Source organism: Myiozetetes cayanensis, unplaced genomic scaffold (assembly GCF_022539395.1).
Source record: "Myiozetetes cayanensis isolate MyiCay16 unplaced genomic scaffold, myiCay2020 scf10, whole genome shotgun sequence".
Classification (NCBI taxonomy): domain Eukaryota; kingdom Metazoa; phylum Chordata; class Aves; order Passeriformes; family Tyrannidae; genus Myiozetetes; species Myiozetetes cayanensis.
Window position 1 is genome coordinate 27,830,443 of NW_026086605.1, and position 20,209 is coordinate 27,850,651.

General features: G+C 45.6%; 1 protein-coding gene across 1 annotated transcript; it reads right to left on the reverse strand.

Annotated features, from left to right (window-relative positions):
• Nucleotides 1–12,851: 12,851 nt before the first annotated feature.
• On the reverse strand, nucleotides 12,852–15,337 carry ADIRF (adipogenesis regulatory factor). The gene is made up of 3 exons (XM_050340843.1): nucleotides 15,154–15,337; nucleotides 14,142–14,204; nucleotides 12,852–13,284 (listed from the first exon to the last, which is right to left on the reverse strand). Exons 1-3 carry the CDS (start codon nucleotides 15,212–15,214, stop codon nucleotides 13,178–13,180), a joined length of 231 nt encoding a protein of 76 aa, XP_050196800.1. The 5' UTR covers nucleotides 15,215–15,337; the 3' UTR covers nucleotides 12,852–13,177.
• Nucleotides 15,338–20,209: the final 4,872 nt, after the last annotated feature.

Below are 20,209 nucleotides of genomic sequence, written 5' to 3' on the forward strand. Positions count from 1 at the left end.
TTGTGTGAAGAACTATTCTAGTAGTTAGCATGGAGCAATAAACCTGCATGATGCATTTAATTAGTGGCTTGCTCCATCATATATGCTAATGTCTAGGTTTATAAAAGTGCTACAGGTTACCTAAGTGCAGTATATGTATATATATATACACACACATATACTGGCATCATTTAAAAAATGAGAACCCTTGAGAGAGTTATTGTGATCAAGGTGTGGATCTCTAAACAAGATCTGTATCTTGGATCATATTTTTCAGTGCAGTTTTTACATAAACATTTATTATATAGCAAAACAAAACAAGTAGTTTAGCAATTCAGCTCTGACAAACTGTAACCAAAACTTGGAGGCTAAAAACCTCACAAATACACAGTTGTGTTATTAAAAAGAGAAAGAATCTTAACAGCAGTGTTGCATTACCTGGCAGCAAATTTGTTAAAAGCAAAATGTGTACTGTTGTTCTCCCTCCCCTGCTTCCTTTCCTCTGCAGACAGTAAAACACCACTAGTTGGGCTGTGCAGACTTGAAAAGCAGGACCCTTTCAGTGCTGGAGCATACAGAAAGCTGGCATAGATAGCTAACTGGGGTATCCTCTACCTCCTACCAATTGGAAGGGAAAGAAAAGCCAAAACCTGCACAATGCCTGCATTCTCCAATTCATTTGCATCTTCTAGTCTTGTATGCACACACATTAACACTTCTTATCTTAAAAAAAAAAAAAAAAAAAAAAGCAGACCTCCCGCCTGGCACAATTTTACCAATCCCAAAGAGGAGCCCTTAAAGTTGACTGGATCCCTCCTCAGCCAACTGGATTGCAATGGTTGCTGACCTCTTGTTAACAGAGGCAGGCGTTGGAGACATGAGAAACATGAATCCAGGCATATCCAGGGGCTGGTATAAGGACAGTTTAGGGTACTTTTCGTCAAAGAGTTGAGATTCTCAAGGAGACAGTACTTGGAGCCTGACTTAAAATTACCAGGTATTAGCTAATTTACCCTTTGCTTGAAGCTAAGCAGAAGAATCAAACTCACTGTTTCCAGACTTCTTGTGCTGGCCTGCTGTGAAGTGTTCTCATACATTAGGGCTACAGTGTTTCTAAGCATTGTTGGCCTCAATCCTAACCTGATCAGACAGTTAAAGAAAAGTGCTGCGTGTTCCTTACCACATTTTGTAGCACATACCTCTCCAAAGCCAGCAACAAGAACAGAAAGAAGACGGTAGTAAAATTTGCTACAGTTGCTATGAGTTAGCGTGGGTTTAGAGGTTTGAAAGCAAAGCAGCTCTAGCCTTTTGCCAGTCCCTAGCCACAGCTGAAAAAAAAGCAATCACTCCCTCGGATGTTACGTTACAAATTTTGGGGTTTTTTTTCACTAAGACTGTAACTTCAGTTAGGTGTTAGACCCTCCTTATATATATGTACACCCACACACACAAGTCTTATCTACCAGCTAAGAATATTGAATACAAGCAGTGGCACTTACATACCACTTGACATTCACCAAGAAGCCTGCTAGATTGTGTGGCAGGGAGCCAGTCAGTACCTTAGGTTTGAGCACAGATTTGAAACCCCTCTGAACAGAGAACAAAGCACATCCTCGCCATAGCAGGTGTTTTTAAGCTCTCCTTCACACTTAATACAGCCTAGGTAGGTAGTTTGTGTTACAGCATCGCAGCAAGCGCTCTGAAGCTGCAAGTGAATTGCAGAAGCACAACAGCTACAATGGTTCAGGGTTACATGCCACCTTGCAAACTACTAAATGCAAAATATTTCTATTATACAGAAGAGCAAGCAGAACAATCATTTTTCTATCCCAGAAAAGAACGCAGTACTACACCTCTTTTCATTGATGGCAACTGTCACCATCAGAAATCAGAGCAATGGAAATTCTTGCTGTGTTTCCGAGATGCCAGGTAAGTAACCTCTAAATTACTCTGTTAGTAGTTGACAAGTTTGTAGTTTCAGATTCTAAGTTGATGTGCACACAAATTGTTTCTGTTATTTGGGGAGTTTTGCGGCTGTTAACGAATTGGGTTTGTTCATGTTATCTTTTAAACACACTTACTCAGTTTTAATTCTTTCAGCTGCTGTATGATTACTGTCCCTCAGTGTTTGACAGGATGTGGTGAATGCCTCCAGTGCCCCACTGTGTGGCCTGCGTTGCTCATCCTTCCCTTGCCATTTGCAGAGTTGTTGGAGTTGTACCAGTGACGAAGCTCAGACAGCACCAAGCACTTAATGGAGCTGAGCACTCTGCTGCCAGCAAGGCATTGTTTTGTTTTGCTGTTGGCATTAGTTCTGAGTATCAGAGTGCTGTTGTGCAGTGGTTGCATACACCTTAAACACACTGGAGTCTTCCTCAACACGGTAGCTGACTGTGATTTTACCAGCAAGACCAGAAGCACAAACACAGTCATGGAAGCAGACGGGTGCTTACCTTGTCTGAGATGGCTGTTGGGTGCTCAGCTGGTGAGATGTGTACACACACAAGTGGTTTAGGCTCAGTGACAGAATGGGAGAGACCAGCCCTCAGGTGCTTGACTTCACAAGCTGCCCACCCCAAAGAATAAAAATAAAAAACCCCAGTGTCTGCATTAGAACACGGCACAACTCTAGCTATCTGCTCTGTGAAATAATCCAGTCTTTCTAGAGCAGTGATTGTAAATGTGGGTTTTTTTGACATGTGTAACCAAAGGAATACACACAAGCCAGGCAGAGTATAAGTATTTTCTTTATTTAAGAGTACATGCAGTAGAAAGTTGTTTACAAAAATTTCAGTGGCGATACATTTTTATCTTCATTGTCCAAAGCTTTTTCCCCACGAAGTTGCTTGGTTTGCTACATTTTTTACAGCTTTTTCACCAGTTTCAGCAACTTTGTAGACTTCATCAAGTGCTTTTAAAAGAGAAAAACAATGGTAACTGTAGCATCACTGCGGTAGCTTCACCTTTCCCACCACGTGTGGGACAAAGAGCAAGGCAGAGGTGAGGGCTCTATCTGGGCTTTCACTGCCTTGATATTACTGAAATAAACATTATCATACCTTTCTGACCAGCATCCTTAGCCTGTTCTGCCGCTTGCTGCACAGTCTGGCTCACAGTGTCCACTGGAAGTAGGAGGAAAAAAGTGTCAATTAAGCAATCCTTACCCTTGCCCTAAATTCAGTAATCATATTTTAAAAGGGTTCCCCTAAATGTTTCAGGGCTAGAGGATGAAAAATTACTCCATGAGGATGGGCACTCTGATCTGCTAGTGGAGCTGTTAGGACTCTGTCCCTATCTCCCCACAGTATCCATGTATCTTGGTATAGATGAAAATTATGGATGTTAATGTGTGTCACCTACAGTGTCAAGAAACAAACCATAGTAGAGAACTGGGTGTGATGAAACCTTCCTTTTACTGAGCCTGGCTAAGATCTGTTGGGAGCAGGCTGGGGCAGTTTGGTTGATAAAGATTCTCTCACTAACTTCATAAAGCCTGATGCTCGTTGTCTTAACTGCTGTAAGAGCAGCACATCAAAGTTTCAGTGAATAGTCTAATACTCTCTCTTGTAGTTAGGAAAAAAAATATATATTCTGTAAGAGACCAGACTAGTTTTAAAGGCATGGAAATGTTCAGCAGAAGAGACACACTATGACATGAAGAGCAAGAGAAGGTATTGTCTTAAAGGCCTGCAGCCAAAAAAATGGTAGTAAATATTTGGATGATCAGCCTCCAACAACTATGATGAGGGAAGTCTTGCTCAAGAGTCAGAAGTTTGGGGCAAATGGCCTTCAGCTGAACCTTGTATTTGTTTTATTACCCCTGGTTCCCAATACTGCCTCTTAAACACCATAGACAGGTTCTGCACAACAGAAGTGGGGGCTGACTGAGCAAGCCAGATTCGTCATGGACACAGGAGAAGGGAGAAATACTGAGGTGAATAAGAACATTTAAGTGGACTGGGAGTGCCTAAAACTTCAAAGGACTCCAGGCTTGCATTGAATGGCTTTTAAACGGTGGTTCCTTTAAGTATCTTGTAAAACCCAGTGACCTATTTCACCTTGAGCTTGTAAGGCATTTTCTACTGCTCAGAAGACATGCTAATTATCATCACACGTCAGCTTTTGCTGCAGTTTCCTAACATGGATGACATTCATGGCTCATAAGGTGCAACTAAAGGAAAATGCTTCCTGTAGCAATCTTGGGTCACAGCAGAGTTCATGACTCCTTTCAGGACCTATGGCATAGGTGCTAATTTTAGATACTTGCAAAGCCCAGTTGTGTCACTTTGCACTTGGCAATAGCTCATGGGGCTGTTCCTTCGGGGCACGTGGAAGGACAGCAGAAGTAGTTCAGAGACAAGGTAATTAACAGTGGAGGAACCACCAGTCGGACAGTCTTGTTTTAGCTGAAATCTGGCATTAGCCCCCCTGTATTTTCATTTAAATGGGGATTTAGAGGGTACCTCCAGGATTTGGTGCAGTACTGACTGTAGTGACAAATTCAGCATCACATGCTGTGTATTTACTGCCTGTCATCAAGGTACGTGCTGATTGCACAGAAGTGGCCAAAGTCAGGCCAGTGCCTGGGACCTCCCATTGCTGTTCCAGGATCCAGCTCCAGCTGGAAGAGCCATCTGCAGCACAGGACTTGCTGGGAAGGGTGTGTGCAGGGTTCAGGCAAAGGGCTTCTGACTAAGGATGTCCAAAGTACTGGTTCAGCTCAAAGTAGTTGGGACAGAGGGGGAAGAACTGCAGTTACTATTTACAAACTTTGCTCTTGGAATTTGTGGACTCCTAAACACTTAATTCCATCAGCTGATTGAGATTATTACTCAGCTCCTTCAAGGTGACACATATCATTCCTAAAACATCCTTCTTATCTTCCAGCGTAGGAAACACTAGATGTTTCCCCAATGTTAAAGAAGTCAGGAATATCAAAAAACCTCCACAAAACAAGAATTTCTAGGGCTACTGTGCTGTGAAATCAGAAAGATATCTTCATTTGAAAAACTGATGGTTACTCTCCAATCGCCCACATCCTGGTGTTTTACTTTCATGCTTCAGCATAAGAACAGCTGAATTAAGCATAAACATTTTTTTGGAAAAGGAGGCAGGGAGTGTGGCATCTCCCTAGCAAACTGAAACCGAGTAATGGTAAGTAAGACACGGGCTTCCCCCTTGCTTCATTGGGCACATAGCCTGCAGGTGGTATTTCCACTGCATTTGAAGTCACAGACAAAATAACTGGTTTCAAGAGTTTACCCAAATGTCACGTAAAGAAATACGAAACAGTTTCCACTGCTCATGTACTAAGGACAAACATCTCAGGAATCTCAGCAGTGCAGGTCTGTGTTCAAGCTCCACTAACAATGGTTTATTTCACTTTGGGGTCGGTTCAGCAAACCTCTCTGCAGGAGTGAACTTGTCTTGGGTGCCCTGAGCCCCTGCAACTGCACTTGTGCTTTGGTGGGGTGTGTGACTGCGGCACTGACAGCAGATGACTTAACTATGCCTATCTGTGCAGCCCTGAGCAGATCAGAGCCCTCAGACTTCAGGAAGATAACACACTACGCTACTACGCAGCTCATATTTATCATGGCCGTTCCTGCTAGGAAGCAAAGTCCTAAATAAGCAGCCTCGCCTGCCCTCTCAGCTTTCTGCGGTCCTGTCATCAGTGCGTCATCGAGTCACCCACACAGTGGGAGCCAGGGTGCCAGAAGTTGTTGGGAAACCAATAGTTAATATGGGACCTTCATTTACTAAAGTGTTAGGGGGGTTGGAGATTACAGGCTGTGCCAACCCCACCCCTCAGGGCAGCATCTCTAGTTCGTGCCCCAGGGGCAGAATTGCTCCCAGCAGCAGGGGCAGGAGCGGGCAAATACTTAAACACCAAAGGCACAGGAGGAGGGAAAGCAGCAATTTGTATTTACCTGCCACTTGTGCAGCACCTTCAGCTTGTTGCACGACTTCCTCAGCAAGCTTCTTCCCAATCCCGAACATGGCTGCTCAGTCCTCTCTCCCCGGATGAGATGGGTGAGTGAATCCCTAAGTTCGGTTGTGTTACACTGTTTGGCAAAGTGCAGCTTTTTATAGACAAAGCAGGACTCCTCCCAGTAATTAGAGGGCAAATGCAAACTGGAACAGGGAAAAGTCATGAGCCCTTGTTGGGTGATTAATATACCAGGCATAAAAGGGTGAAGAGACATTTATGTTTGTTATGTTTTCCTCCCCGGAGAGAGGGCGTGGATTAATCAGCAGAAGTTTTCCATAGCCCAGGAATGAAAGCTTTGTTTTTCCATATTGAGGAGTTGGTAAACAGCATGCATGCCACAGCTGTCCCGACCAAAGGCTCCCGAGCCAGTGCCGCAGGGGGGATACAAAGGCTGGCACAGCCGGTCGTGAACCGGGCAGAAAAACATTGCATCGCAGAGCACTCAGCTGGAGAATTGCTTAAATCAACTCCGGCGTTTCAAAACCTTACATAGAAAAGCATCCAGTTTCGGATGATTCTTGCCCACATTCTTTTGCTCCTCGGTGGGACTTAAAATTCATGGTTATAAAAAGGAATGGGAGGAGCTAGCCCTGCTTTTTAAAGCATCTGATGAAATCTTTATTGTGTTACACAAAGCTCCTAATTTTGTGGTGTCTCATAATTAATACTTTAACCTCTTATTTCCGAAGTCTGGCTCAGCAGAATAGGTTTGTGCCCTTCCCCACAGCAAGTACTTTGCAGGACCTAGCACAGGCTCCAGGGCCTTGGGCATCAGCAAGGAGCAATGGGTGCAGCCCCACAGCCTCAGCCTGCCCTCACCAGGCTCGCACCACCTGCCCAGGGGACAAAAAGCTGAGGTGCCCAACCTTGGTCCCTGAGATAGAGCCAACAAGCTGGGATGTGCTGTGGGGTCAGTGGGAGGCACATGGTCCCCACGCCATCCTGGTTCATCTCACAGGACACCTGTGTGCTGTCCAGCCACCCAGGAGCTGATCTCACATCAAGAGACTAGGTTTAGTTTTTTCTGGGATTACCTGCCCTCTAGCAAAACTACTTTTATGCCCTTTTACACAGGACAGGAGGCTTCACTCCGTTGACCAAATAATTATTGCTGCAAATGGCGGGTCAAAAAGCCTAACCTATCTCAGAACAAGGGTTTATTTATCAAACTGATCTTCTGCCTACAGCTGCCACCACAACAGGCCCTAGGAATCTTGATTCCTCTGCCATGTCCCTTCCAGCATTACAGCAGAAGTTCTGTTTTCTTCCCACCATCACAGTTTATTACAGACCACAAAGTCCTACTTTATGTCAGTTAAATGCAATGTAGAGGGAGTTCTAGGGGTTGCAAAGGGCTTCTGCATTTTATCTTCTAACAGCAGGGAAGGGATTGCTCACCATATCTGAAAGCAAGTCCTATCAGAAAATTCTCACAATAAAACAGAAGGAAAGTAACACTTTAGGTTTTAAACTCTAATCAAGTCAAGGGTTGTTAACCAAGTTCAAAACAGACCTACGATGCAGGAAGAAAAACCCTCTGAAATATTTCAGATAACTCAGAGCAGCATCTGACCAATGGAAATTCTTTGCACAGCAGCCAAGCAGTAGAACGCACACATTGTTCCCTGTGACATCCTCAACTGCCCACGGCTGGCTTTGTTCACGGGAAACTGCAATTTCCTAGTCCTACTCTGCTGCTGCTCCAGTTACTGAGAGGGACAGATAGAGTGAAGACAGCAAGACTCAGGGTCAGTAACAGGTTTGTGTATTCGTCAAGGCAGGCTTTTATATTGTCACGAGACACTGGAAATACCCCTCCTCATCCCATCCTTACTAGAAAGTGGAGGACAGTTCCTGCTCTCACACACCCCAGTACTGCAAATACAACTCCTTTTTTAAAGAGCCACATCCTCACTAGTCCACAAGCAACTTCCTTGAAGGCAGATTGGTAAAGCACCAGCACTGATGCTTTGGCTTCCCAGTGAACATCAGTGCAGAAATGAAATTACAGAGCCAATCCTAATTATATTACACAGACGCACTGCAGGTACATATTGAATTGTAACATGGGAGAGAGTGCCTGCCATTGCAACACTGCCTTGCAGGCAGGTGAAGGTGATGTTTGCATCACAGGAGCAAAAACACAGCATTAAAACACACCACAGTTCTCAAATACAAAAAAGACCTTTTCTATATCACTAAATAAAACCATAGAAAACCAGTGAAGAGGTGGAGGTCTCTGCAGACACCAGGACTTCCATCACGGATGCATTTAAACCAACATTAGGCTTCACTCAGTGCGGGGCTCATCTCTATGCACAGACCTGGCCCCGCGCCTCGCTCCCCTCCGGATGGCACAGACAAAGCCCAGGACAGCGCCCAGAGCGAGCAGAGCCAGGGCAGCCTGCTGAAAGCACGGGGCAGAGCTGCCAAGGCACAAGCACACAGGCTTCCTGAACTCAGGCACCAGCCAGCACGGGCAAGCACACCGAGCTGGAGAGCAGAGGCGAAACCCACCACCTCTCGCCTCCCCCAGGGCCGGCTGGGCACCAGCACTGCCAGCACCCACCGCCCAGAGCCATCCCGGGCTCTGCCACCGCATCACATCCCACCACAACGCAGCCACCGGCTCACATCCCACCACAACGCAGCCACCGGCTCACATCCCACCACAACGCAGCCACCGCAGCCGGAGACAGAAATCACAGCACCAACACCACCCACCCACCCACCCGCACCGACAGCTCGCACGCCCGGCTCATACCTGCCCACCACGGCCGCAGTCAGGAGCTCCCCTCAGCCACGTCCGCAGTCAGGAAGCTTCCCAGACCCCCCCGCAGCCCCTTTAAAGCATCTCCATGCCCCTGCCCGACTCAGCTGGGCAGCCCCAGCCCAGGTGCAGTAGGTTTGGGGAAGGGCCCCTGCCTGCAGCAGGGCTCTGTATTTGCCAAACCTTGTGGGGTTTTGAGTGAAGGGTCGATGTGTGCAGTGGGGTAGGAGATGAACTTCAAATATGAAAGGAAGGTCACCTTTGTGCTGTGGACAGCAAACCTCACTGTTCCCATGGGCCCTGGAAGCGGACAGTGCTGGCAGGCCCGAAACAGAGCTGGACAACGTGGTTCATAAACAGAGACTCCAGGGAGTGCTGGGATATATTCTCCAACATTGTTAATCCAGCAATCATGGCTGTTTGGGAGTATGAAGGAAGTGATGCAGAGAGGGGCCCAGTTTGCAGGGGTCCCCAAGTCACCTGCCCCATCACTGCTGTTTGCTGCTGCTGAGGGGGGGCACCTGGCATTTCTTCAGGTCGTGGTGAAATGGCAGAACAGAGGCAGAGTGTGCAGCCTGCACAGCAGCTCCAGCACACACCAATGGCATGTGGGCAACAGCACCCAACACACCACCAGCTTATTCATCTTCAGGTTTCTTTGTCTTACTTCTAGGAAGGCAAGTTTCTCCTCACGGACGTGCCATTCCAACTTGTGCCAAGCAGCTTCTCCATGATATCCTCACAAGACAGCAAGCTGTTCCCTCGCTCACACCCCACAGGCACCAGCACCACTTTGTCTGTGGCTCCTTCCCCAAAACTTACCAGCCTCCCGTAGCAGCCACCCATGTCCCACCTGTGTCTTGTCCACGTGACCTGTGGGTCTGGGTCAGGGACATGGGAGGTGCCACAGAAGGGCATGAGAACCTGATCAGTTGCCAAAAGGGTGATCTGGGAAAAGCCACGAAAGCAGGAGGGTTAGTCATACAAACAAAGAAGATTGTAAGCTAGACACGGGAAGCAAAATGGCAGCTAAGGGAGGAAGACTTGAGAGCGGGATCCAGGGAAACTGAGGCAGGGTGAGGTGATGCAGGCAGGCCCTGGGGACTGCTCCTGCCAAGGCCAACACAAGAGCAGTAAGATGGGCCTTCCTTACCAAGGGCTTGGTTAGCATTTCGCACAGCACATCTCCCTGCACAGGCAGTGAGTCACCTGCTGTGCTCAACACTGTGCTGTGCTGTGCTCAACAGCTCCCTGCGGTCCACCTTTTACATCTGCTCTGCTCTCCCAGCTTCACAATTAACCACGAGGGCAAGAAAGGCTCAAAGGGCCCTTGCAAGGTGCCTGGGCTGGGAGCTGTAAAGAAAGGAAAAAACCCAGAAGTCTTACTAAATAGGAAGAAGGAGCTACGCATAAAAAGGGTTTATTTGCATGAAATGCCTGGTAGTTTCCTATGTGAAGGCAAAAGAGAGACTGAGCAAGCAGCACGTATGTGTGTGTGTGTGCACTAATATACTGTGCACTACCAACAGCAGCTGAGGGACTGATATGAAGCAGGAGAAGCATCTATCTACGACAGGAAACTGTGGCTGCAAAGACAGGTTTCAGAGAGCCTGGATCTTGATAACCCTTGGAACATCAATCAAAGCAATAGCTCTGAGATGAGTATTCCTGTTTTCTTGGGCAAAGGAAAGAGCTGAAGGTGGATTTTTAGCAGTCTGGTAAAATCTGTGTCCCCTGTTCCCCTGCCCTGCTGAGCTGTGAAGGAGAGATGGCAGGGACTGCATGTCCCCCAGCCATCCTGGGAAGGTCTCTGGAGCATTGGAGTGGGGCACAGAGCAGGAGGTGCTCACGCTGAGCAGCCCAGCCAGGCTGAAACATGAATCCCCTTTGCTCATTATTTCATAGCTCAGGCAGCTGCAGGCACACCCAGAAGCAAATTTTAGGAAATTTGAGAACTCAGATGTTGGATGACTTCACATGCACAGGGTTGATGGTAGAGGAGCTGGTAGGAGCTTTAGGAATTTCTGCTTTGCTTTTGCACTACATCTGGAGCCTTCAGGTGTGATGGGAAGGCAGAGTCCTGTGTTGGGACGTGGGTGCTTGTGTGATGCACAAGGGACAGAGAGCCCCAAATACTTCAAGACCAAAGAACACTGTGACTAAGGCCGGGACCTTATTTGTGGAGCAAAGTGCTTAAGTTTAGACCTAGAAACACTTGCCAGCAAGTGACTCAGACTCACGGGGGTGCCTGTGGCACAGCATTCACCACTGGGACAAAAGAGATGTGAAATACTCAGATCAGGCTCCTGAAGCAGCAAAGACATCCTTGCACTGGAGACCAGGAGTCAGGAGCTGCCTCCAGGTAGGTGCTTGTCAGGCTGGATGGAGAAAGTGTCTTCCCTCTCTCGAGTCAGTAGGTGACCTTCAGTGGTCCCTCCAGCCAGGCAGTCCAGTCCCTACCCTGCCAGAGCTGCTGCCAACACTGGGCCAGAGCAGCGGGAGGTGACAAACTCTGTATTTACACTGAAGACAACTGGAATGAGGGGACATAAATCTGCACACCAGGAGTCAGGGCTCTGATCCCCATGAACAAAGCAGCAGGAATAGCATTGGTCGTGTGAGAAGATAACTGGTTTTACTGGTGAAAATACCCACAACTGTTCAGGGTTTCTTTTTGTAATATTAACTGAGCACTGGTTTGCAGCAAAAAAAAAGGTGCAATGGATAACGGTGTATGGGCCCCTATCACCCACAAACACAGCAGTGGTGTCTCAAATGCTGATCCTAAAGAGCTCAGTCTCCCAAGATTTCACCATCAGGGAGGCAACCATGAAAAGTACTAAATAATAAAGTACTATTGAGGGTTGCCCAGTAACTGAGAGTGCAATAGTCTAATGCTTTTTCTGTGAGCTTGTACTTGGGTAAATATTTAGGCTTTTAAAGCTTTAAATGACAGGAGACATTGCATAGGGACACTTGGTGCAAAGCCCTGGACTGTGTTTACTCACAGGTGGTCTATTACTTGGAGGGTCCTGTAAAGGCTTTTCGGTTTGTGCATCCCTGTGCAGATTGCAGACAGGGGTGGTCTTTGGGTTCAGGGATGGGCCATTCACAAAGATGGACTGCATTCACAAAGCCCAGCTTCCAAAAAGCCCTGGTCAACCACAGCTTTTGGTCAAGAGTGGTGTGGTAGCAATACCTTCAGCAGGCCTGGATTGCCCGATTTCATTGCAGCCAGATGGCTTTGGTCTTGCTTTGGATTTCTTTTGTAAGGCACAAACTAGTTTTTTACTGAAATCAGGCTGGTAGGGCTTCAAACCAGGAGAAAAAAAAAGGAAAAAATTCCCAAAGGAAATACTGCCTAGCAATGAGAAACACCCAGAGGCCGAGGTAAGAGCACTTACTGTGAATAAGTGGGTATTAGTGCCTTCTGTTGACAGAGGCAGCACTAAGTGGGCATCCTGTCTGGCTGCAGCAGCCTCTGATTGCCCAGCAAGCAGCAATCTAAAATAAATATTTCCATCTCCTAGGCAAGAAGATTGCCCCCTGGCCTCTCCCGCAGCGGCTCCGTCCCTGAGCAGGCAGGCTCTGTGCAGCGCAGCCTGCCCGGGGCTGCCACGAACTGCAGCTCCGGCACTGAGAGCCGAGCCGAGCACCCCTCAGTGGTCTCTCTCAGCGCTGCCCAGCACCGGGATAAAGTGGCCGGGTTTCGCCCCCAGGAGATTTAACAGGAGATGTGTTGTGAATAATGGTAACAAGAAATTTAGATAGGTAGGAGAAAGGACAAGGGGGTGGACACCACAACTCCCATTCGCTCACAGACACCACAGGGCTCCTCTGCATCCTTACTTGGTGGTCACTGACTTCACTTGGGCTTTGAATCAAACAGATTTGCAAGTCATTGTGCGATCCTTCGCTGAAAGCCACGGTAAAACAACGAGATTACATAACAAGGCAATCTATTTCTGAGTGGTGGAAATCTTACAGTACTCTTTATTTATCTTAATCTAAAAATACAGAAGATGGGAACAAACAAACATCTGACAAGAAATACAACCCCAGCTTAACTTTTGATTACTGGAAGAAAACTCAGTTTCATCATATGAACATTCTGCTGTCCTGAAGTATGAACAGTTTCAGTGTCTTTGTAAATACACTCAAGCAAATGTGGCAATAATTGTTCTGTTGTAAGAGCAGGGCAACAGCATTGCTGAAGCCCTTTGAGCCATGTTGATGATTGTGAGCAGATGTGCTAAAGGATACATTTTTTTCCTCTGTGAAGGATGAGAGGGATCTTCCATCTTAAAATTTTGTATTTGAAGAGAGAGAAATCATCCAGATATCAAACAGCTTTCATTTTTTTTCTACACAAAGGAGGAGGGAATTGCAAGCCAAAGAGATATTTATACATGCAATACTGCTGACTTAAATCAGCATCATTTTTTAAAGCCACATTTTTTCCCAAAGCCAGACACTGCTTCTGCAGCTTGTCCAGTCGCTTTTTCTACTCCGTCTTGTGCCATCTTGGCAGCCTTGTCAATAGCTGCAAGAGAGGGAAAAAGATAAGCAAGAAGTTGGAAAAATGCAACATTGTTTAATATTTATGATGGATTCAGAGAGGTGTGAAGGTGATTAGACTACAGAAATGTAGCAATATATCTTTAAAAAAGATTTTGGCAATTTTGCTGCCTCCCCATCTAATGTAAACAGGTGTCCAAGCCCACCATTCTCATCACATCCATGGAGCCCTAGAGGGTGTCAGCTCTAAGGAGATACTACCAACACATTTTGGTTTTCATGAAGCATTTTAGACCCTAAAATTGGTAAGTCTCCTCTCATTCTTAGAAAGTTATTAAATTGCTTAAAAAAGAAAGAAAATGAAGCTTAGTTTTTAGGCTGACTTGTTCCCAATCCGCAGCAGCGAGATGCCAACAGTTTCCTGATGGCACCTTTCCAGCTGCAGGATCAGCTTGGATCAACCCCAGCTGCTGCCTCAGCAGGTGTTGGGATCCATTATAGGGCTGGACCTGGATGAAACCCTGCCCTCAGGGCTGAGAGGTGGGTGGGAGCAAGGTGTGGCACAGGGATACGTAATCCTCAAGAAAGAAGAGCAGAGCTTTGTTCATGTTGTTCCCTCTAAAGAGGAAGCCAATGTCTGCACACTGTGCATGAGACTCAGTGGCCAGGGAGTGTCATCTACTGCCTGCCAGTAGCTGTGGACGTACTAAGCAACAGATCCTGAAATCCTTTCCCATGAGATTTCTAAAAGCCCAAAAGTTGTTGCTGAAACCAAGGCCTTTCAGGCTGAGAACACCTGTGGGGCAGAGCAGAATAAGCACTGCCCACTGCTGGCTTGTGTTGAGCTGCTCCATCACTTCTTGATTTGATCATTGCTCCTACCTTTCTGGCTTGCATCTGTAATCTGGTTGACTGAATCCTGAGTGGCCTGTCCCAGGCTGTTTGCTGTAATTAAGGTAAAAAAAAAAAAAAAAAAAAAAATCATTCCAGCTGTTCCCATTTATGGTAACAGGAATTTCAATGTCAGTTCCCTTTTCTGCACGTCCACAGCAGGCTATGCCCCTGGTAAGTGGTCAGGCTGGTACAGAGCAGGCTGAGCTGTGCCCTTTGCCTGTGGGCACCCTGGGAACTGTGTGTTGCCAGAGCAGCTCGCTATGAGATTAGTGTTCGCCTAGCACCTACGGTCAGCTGAGCAAATCAACGACAGATAAGCAGGAGATAAAGAAGCAAAGATTAGCAGTGAGTTGGAATGGTGACATTTAGCTGCAAGCTGCTTATTTTACACTGCACTTGCTTTTAATTGATTTCTAGCTTATTGTGCTTGAGGAAGGTTGGCCACGTAGCAGGCATTTTCTCTGTGGGCCATTTGGGAGTGGGGCCTCTTCAAAAATGGAAGCAAATGCCTTAAACAAGAGCAGGACGGGAGAAGGGAGATTTTATAAACAAGATATAAATAGAAGAAGGAGAAGAGGAGAAGAAGCTAGAAACATAACAGATCAGCTCCAGAATACAAAGCATTAAAAAAGTGAGATGCCATGTAATTGTAAGATAAAAAACATACTTGTACTACGTATTACAAACTGTACATTGCAATCAATGTAGTTATTACCAGAAGGCACTGTCAGTGCCTTCTGGTAATAACTACATTGATTGCAATGTGGCAGACATTAATCAAAAGTTAATTACAACTTAATAAAAGGAGAGCAATGGCCAGTCTGGGGTCTTCTCCAGGTGATGGCCAAGACTTGCTTCCCGGGAACAGAAGGAAAAAGAGGAAGCTGTGTCCTGCTAGCACCGATGCAGCTCATAATGTCACTTCAGATTGTGGGTTTTCTGAGCCAAAGAACCAACTAAGCCTCCCTCCAAATATACAACAATATTTTATCTTTCTTACCAGCATCTTTTGCTGCAGATTCAGCCTGTTCCTTCAGTCCCTGAAAGCTTCTTCCCGACATCGTGGCTTCTGACACCTGTTAGAAGTCCTCTGCTTTGATGAAAGTAAGCACCTGGTGATGTATAGCACACTGTGTGATAGTGTCCTGACTTGTCCTGGTTTTTATACCTCTGCCCCAAGACCTGCTGATCGTTTTGGGGGTGATTGGTACAATGGGTGGAGTTCAAATATGAGGAATGAGAGCTGAAAATAGAGAAGAGTTGTTTATTTACCCTCCCTGATGAGAGGGTGTGCCCAGATAGAGACTTCTGCTTCATAGCACTGTCTTTGTTTGTTAATTTGTGGTTGTTTTGGTTTTTTTTTAAATTAAAACTGTAATAAAACCTGTTCCACCATCACAGAGAGAGAAAAGCCACTGAACTGAGCTTTATGAAGAATACTGGAAAACTACTGAAGTGCCAGTGCCTGGGCATGGCCAACTTTCGTCCCCGCTGGCCTGACTTCCTTCTCTTTCCTTCCTGAGAAGAACCTCATGAGAACAGAAGCCAGCCCAAACTTGTTGTAGTTTTTAGCAGTTTTAATACTAATCCACCTTTTCTTGTCAGATGGGATACTGTTAGATGGAGAGGGTTGTCACTTATGTGTATTTTCATAGGAAAATTCTAATCTGGTAATCTTTCCAGTTGGCTGCTCAAGGTGGATTGCAAATCCTATCATCACTGAAGGCCTTGCCTGGGTGAGGCAGGTAACCAGTGCCAGCACTAGCAGTTCTCAGAGGAAGGAAAAAAAAAAAAGCCAAATTAGCAAACCCACCTTTTCCTAATGTGGCTTTGTGGTACAGACTTTGTTAGTACAGAAATTATGCTTAAAATCACTTCCTTTCCTAGCATCACCACATTCATAAAAGTTTCTGGCTTTAAACTCTAGTATTTCCCAGATTCCCACTAGCCTTTGAAATTTGTATTTCCTGCCACCAATCCCCAGTACAAAGGTGCTTTGTACAAGTAAACTATTGGCAGAGCTGGGAGCCAAATGGCATTCTGGTTTTGAGGGGTTTGGGTTCCTTGCTGCCATTTTCCGGCGTACAAAGTGTCCCTGTTCAGATGGCCACACTCATACCCATATTTGTCTTCCTGAGTAAAGATTTGTGTTGGGAAATAGGCACGAGAACAAGATGCCATGGACAAACCAGTGTGGGCACTGACAGTTCTCGTAAGTTTAGTACTTCATTAGTACCCAAGTGAGGAAGAGTTGCATAAAACAAGGTTCCATGCATTCCTCTGCCGCTCCTGTTCCGCCTGTCATTTCAGACAGCTCCTCTCAACTTTTGCACCACTCCTTTGTTATTTCAAACAGCAATCCTCTTTCCCCCTCGATGGGTCAATTAGGATCTTAATTATATATGCACATCAGGTATCTCTTTCAATTCCTCGATGATTTCTTTTTTGGAATGATTTTCTTACTTGGATTTGCAAAAACTCACTCAGTATTGTGGGGCTCTGGCATTTTTTTAACAAAACCACTAATGTGGACCCACTTATCTTTCTTGCCCAAAGCTGAGAATGTAGCCACAGCAAAGCCATACCAAATGGGTGGATTTCAGCTGTTCTCAGCCCCTTCTGTCAGGTCGCTGCTGCCTCGAGTTACTCTGTGTGGAGTGTTAGTGAAGGAAGGAAGAGGTTCTCCAGTATCCATCAGGCAGCTTGTGGCAGCTTGAGAGAGGATGTTCCCAGGCTCCAGCAGCAAATACCTTCCAGCTGCCCTCCCAGCTCTTTTCTAAACTGCTGGATTTTCGGTGCAATGGCCTCACAGATGCTGGCTGGGGTGATCTGCCTGAAAGGGACAACGAGAGTGTGGGAGAACATTTACAACTGATGCATGTTTACATCAAGTGTTAAACGTACACCACATTACAGCAATACTTCAAAGACTCTAACCAGTTCAGGTAAATATTGCTGTCCAATTTTCCTCTGATACCTTCCTAGATTTCCCCAGCTCCAACTATTATTCTTCCAAACACAAATCTCAGCATTTCAGACTCAATATGGAGGTTTGATTGGTGTTGCTGCCCACTTTATGTCCTGCTCAAAACATTAGGAAGCACAAATTTATGAGTAAAACATACACTGCTGAGAGCATAGCAGCATGAACTCCTTATCAAGGTAATCTTAGCATTAATATTGTCCTGATTCCAAACGGAAAAAAAAAGGGAAAAGAAAGCAAATTACCCTTGTGTGGCAATCTGACATGGCATGATCATTATAATGCAGCCCAGAGCAGAGGGGACCTTTGGTATAGTAAGTACTTATTTCCATACGATGGGACAAATAATCTGTGCATCAGGTGGCTTGCAGAGTTACAAAACTGCAACAGAAAATTAATGGAATATATTACATCATATTTATTCACTCCGTGAGTTAGCATTACTTGCCTAAAAATAATGATAAACCCTTTGAACTGATGTTAGATATAGATTAGAGTGCTCAGATACAAACAGGTTCATCGGGCACTGGAAATAGTGGGTAATTTTAAACGTGCAGTCCAAGTATCTGTGAGTTGAATCTAAGGCACCACAGGGAAATTAGCAGTTGTTCTGGTTTCCTTTCACACATCTTCTATGGCATCTTTGAGCACCGCCCTCTCACACATCAGTGACATGAACCCTTCTCTTTTACTACCTGATGAAGGTGAGAAGTAACTGATCAGAGCTAGAGCTTATGTTTTACACATGAAAATGGGCAAATGAGGTTAATTAATGAGAAGTGTTGACATTCATTTGGGTTTTCTTAAATTTTAATTTTACCAGGGTTGGGATTTACAGACAGGTATGGTTTCCATCAGCAAAGGCAAATACAACGACATGTCAGGGCTGAAAGTTTTACACAGATCACTCCAGAAGTTAACGAAGTGTGCAGTGTTCAGCACCTGCAGCTGTGAAAAGAGACTCACATTAGTGTGCAAGGGATGTGGTGTTTATGTCAGTGAAATGGAATTGTTTTGAGAAATAGAATGGTTTGCTCACAGAAAGATATAATTATTGTAAGTTATATGTTAGTCATTTAAAGGATCAAACTAAAGCTAAGTTAGCCCTTCAGTGCAAATTCTGATATACAGTTCTGGGAGAAAAGTGGTCCAATTTATTCTTCCTTTAAACATCCTCCAGGAACCATCAGTCAGCTCTGCTTCAAAGCACAAGATCAATATAAGGGCAGCTGGAGTTCTTGCACATGGAGTTCTTTACCTTCTGCTTTCTCAATCTTGAGGCAACATCCCAGTGAAGTGTCATGTTTCTACTTTCTTCTGGAGCACCTGAAACCATGTTAAATATGGGGATTGTTGTGGAGTCTGATGATACCCTGCAGCTTCAGGACTAGGAAAGACAAAAAAAGTAACTGTCTGGTCTCTAACTTCGAAGCAGAAAAGTGAGAAAGGCTGGACTACCACCGTAAGATCTGTCATGGGACTGGGGAATTAAATAACTGGTCCTATCCCAGCAGTGGCTGGCTAGGAAAGCTGAGGATGTGAGCTGGGATGTAAAGTCTACAGAAGAACTGTGTATCTTTCTCTAGGCACACTGAGGGGAAGGAGCCCTGTGGTTCTGCCCTTCTGGCAAACAGCTGTGCTGCCCACCCCACCTGGGCCCAGGGGCAGAGGAAAGTGGAGAAGCAGAGCTGGGAAGCTTGCCTGGCTCCCATACTGGAATCCACGTGAAAAAAGCAGTGCCAAAGACTGACAGAGAAACATTGCACTGCTGCAAACTCATCTGGTTTGTCTGATATTCAGAAAGCTCAGTTTTAATCTGAGCTTTTTCTGATATGCTATTAACAGCATGGAGTATCTTCTTGTGATTGGGTAGGGTTTCGATGCATTTATGAAACAGTGGAGCTGTGTTTCAATATAGAAAAAAAAGTGTCAAAGAGGTGAGAGTCTGTGATTTTATAGAGAACAGTATTAAAAAAAAATCCCTTCAGTTTTAAGTCAGGTGCTCTTTGAGTTCAATTTTAGGACATGCATTAGGCAGACTGAAACAGGACTTTCAGATGAAGTGGGGTTTTAAGTGTGTTATTACCTGATTTGCATTTAAACTAGTGGAATGCTGTTTGGGATATTCTGTAGAGAGCCACTGCTTCCTCTTCTGCATCCCGGACAGACACCTTCGAAAACTCAGGCCCTGAGCGCCCTTCAGCCCTTGGCTAAAACATAACCGGGGTGGGGGGAGCTCTCACAGGCTATGAACTCTATCAGAACAAATCACTTAATAAAGCTTAACTGCACTTTTACATGGTAAGTAAATTTTGCTGTTACAAGGGGAAAAATAAAAGTGTTTTTCAGCACTTTGTTGGTCACTTGTACGGTGCAGTTGATGCAACACTTGGCAGCAACCGTTCCTGGCTCGCTGGATCACCACAGAGGTCGGAGTGTGAGCACCCAGAGTCACGTCACTGGGGACAGACTGTGGCCCCACCGTGCCTGGCACCAAGAGCTGTCTCGGCACAGTGGGATTAAATCAACAGCTTGTGTGAGAGTGCTATCACATGTACAAAGTCCACTTAAATAATTCACAGGGTGAGATGAGTAAAAGAAACTCTTGATTGCCTAGATCATGATCTGTCAGCGAAAAATTATTTAGCTAGTATCTGCCTTCCTCAGCTTTTATCTGGGACAAGGGGATTCCCAGCACTTCCTCAGTGAAAGCACCTTCTCCTGGGGATGTTTTCTGGTGCATCTCCTCCATCCTTCCACCTTTCGCTTTCTTTCCATCACCTCTCATTACACTTGCTGGAATACTCATTAAAAGCACAGACTTCTTTTCCCTGCAGCCAACCAACCAGACATACAGTGAACTTTAGTTGAATAATTAATAGGTAATCTTTTGTCTCTTTTATCACAGACCCTTCTGCCTCAGAATAAACAAGTGAGTGTTCACCTTTCTTTTACCTCTGACAAAGGTGGCTCAGACTGCTACATCTGCTCCCCCTGGCTGGGTGACAGCCGGTCTGGGGAAGGGAAGGAAATAGAGGCTCACTGAGCCATTGCATGGGCACAGCACTACTCT

Coding starts and splice junctions, on each gene's coding strand:
- ADIRF (XM_050340843.1), bottom strand. CDS start 15,214: ATGTCGGGAAGAAGCTTTCAGGGACTGAAGGAACAGGCTGAATCTGCA. Junction 14,205..15,153: donor ATCTGCAGCAAAAGATGCTG/GTAAGAAAGATA, acceptor CCTTAATTACAG/CAAACAGCCTGGGACAGGCC. Junction 13,285..14,141: donor TACAGATGCAAGCCAGAAAG/GTAGGAGCAATG, acceptor CCTCTCTTGCAG/CTATTGACAAGGCTGCCAAG.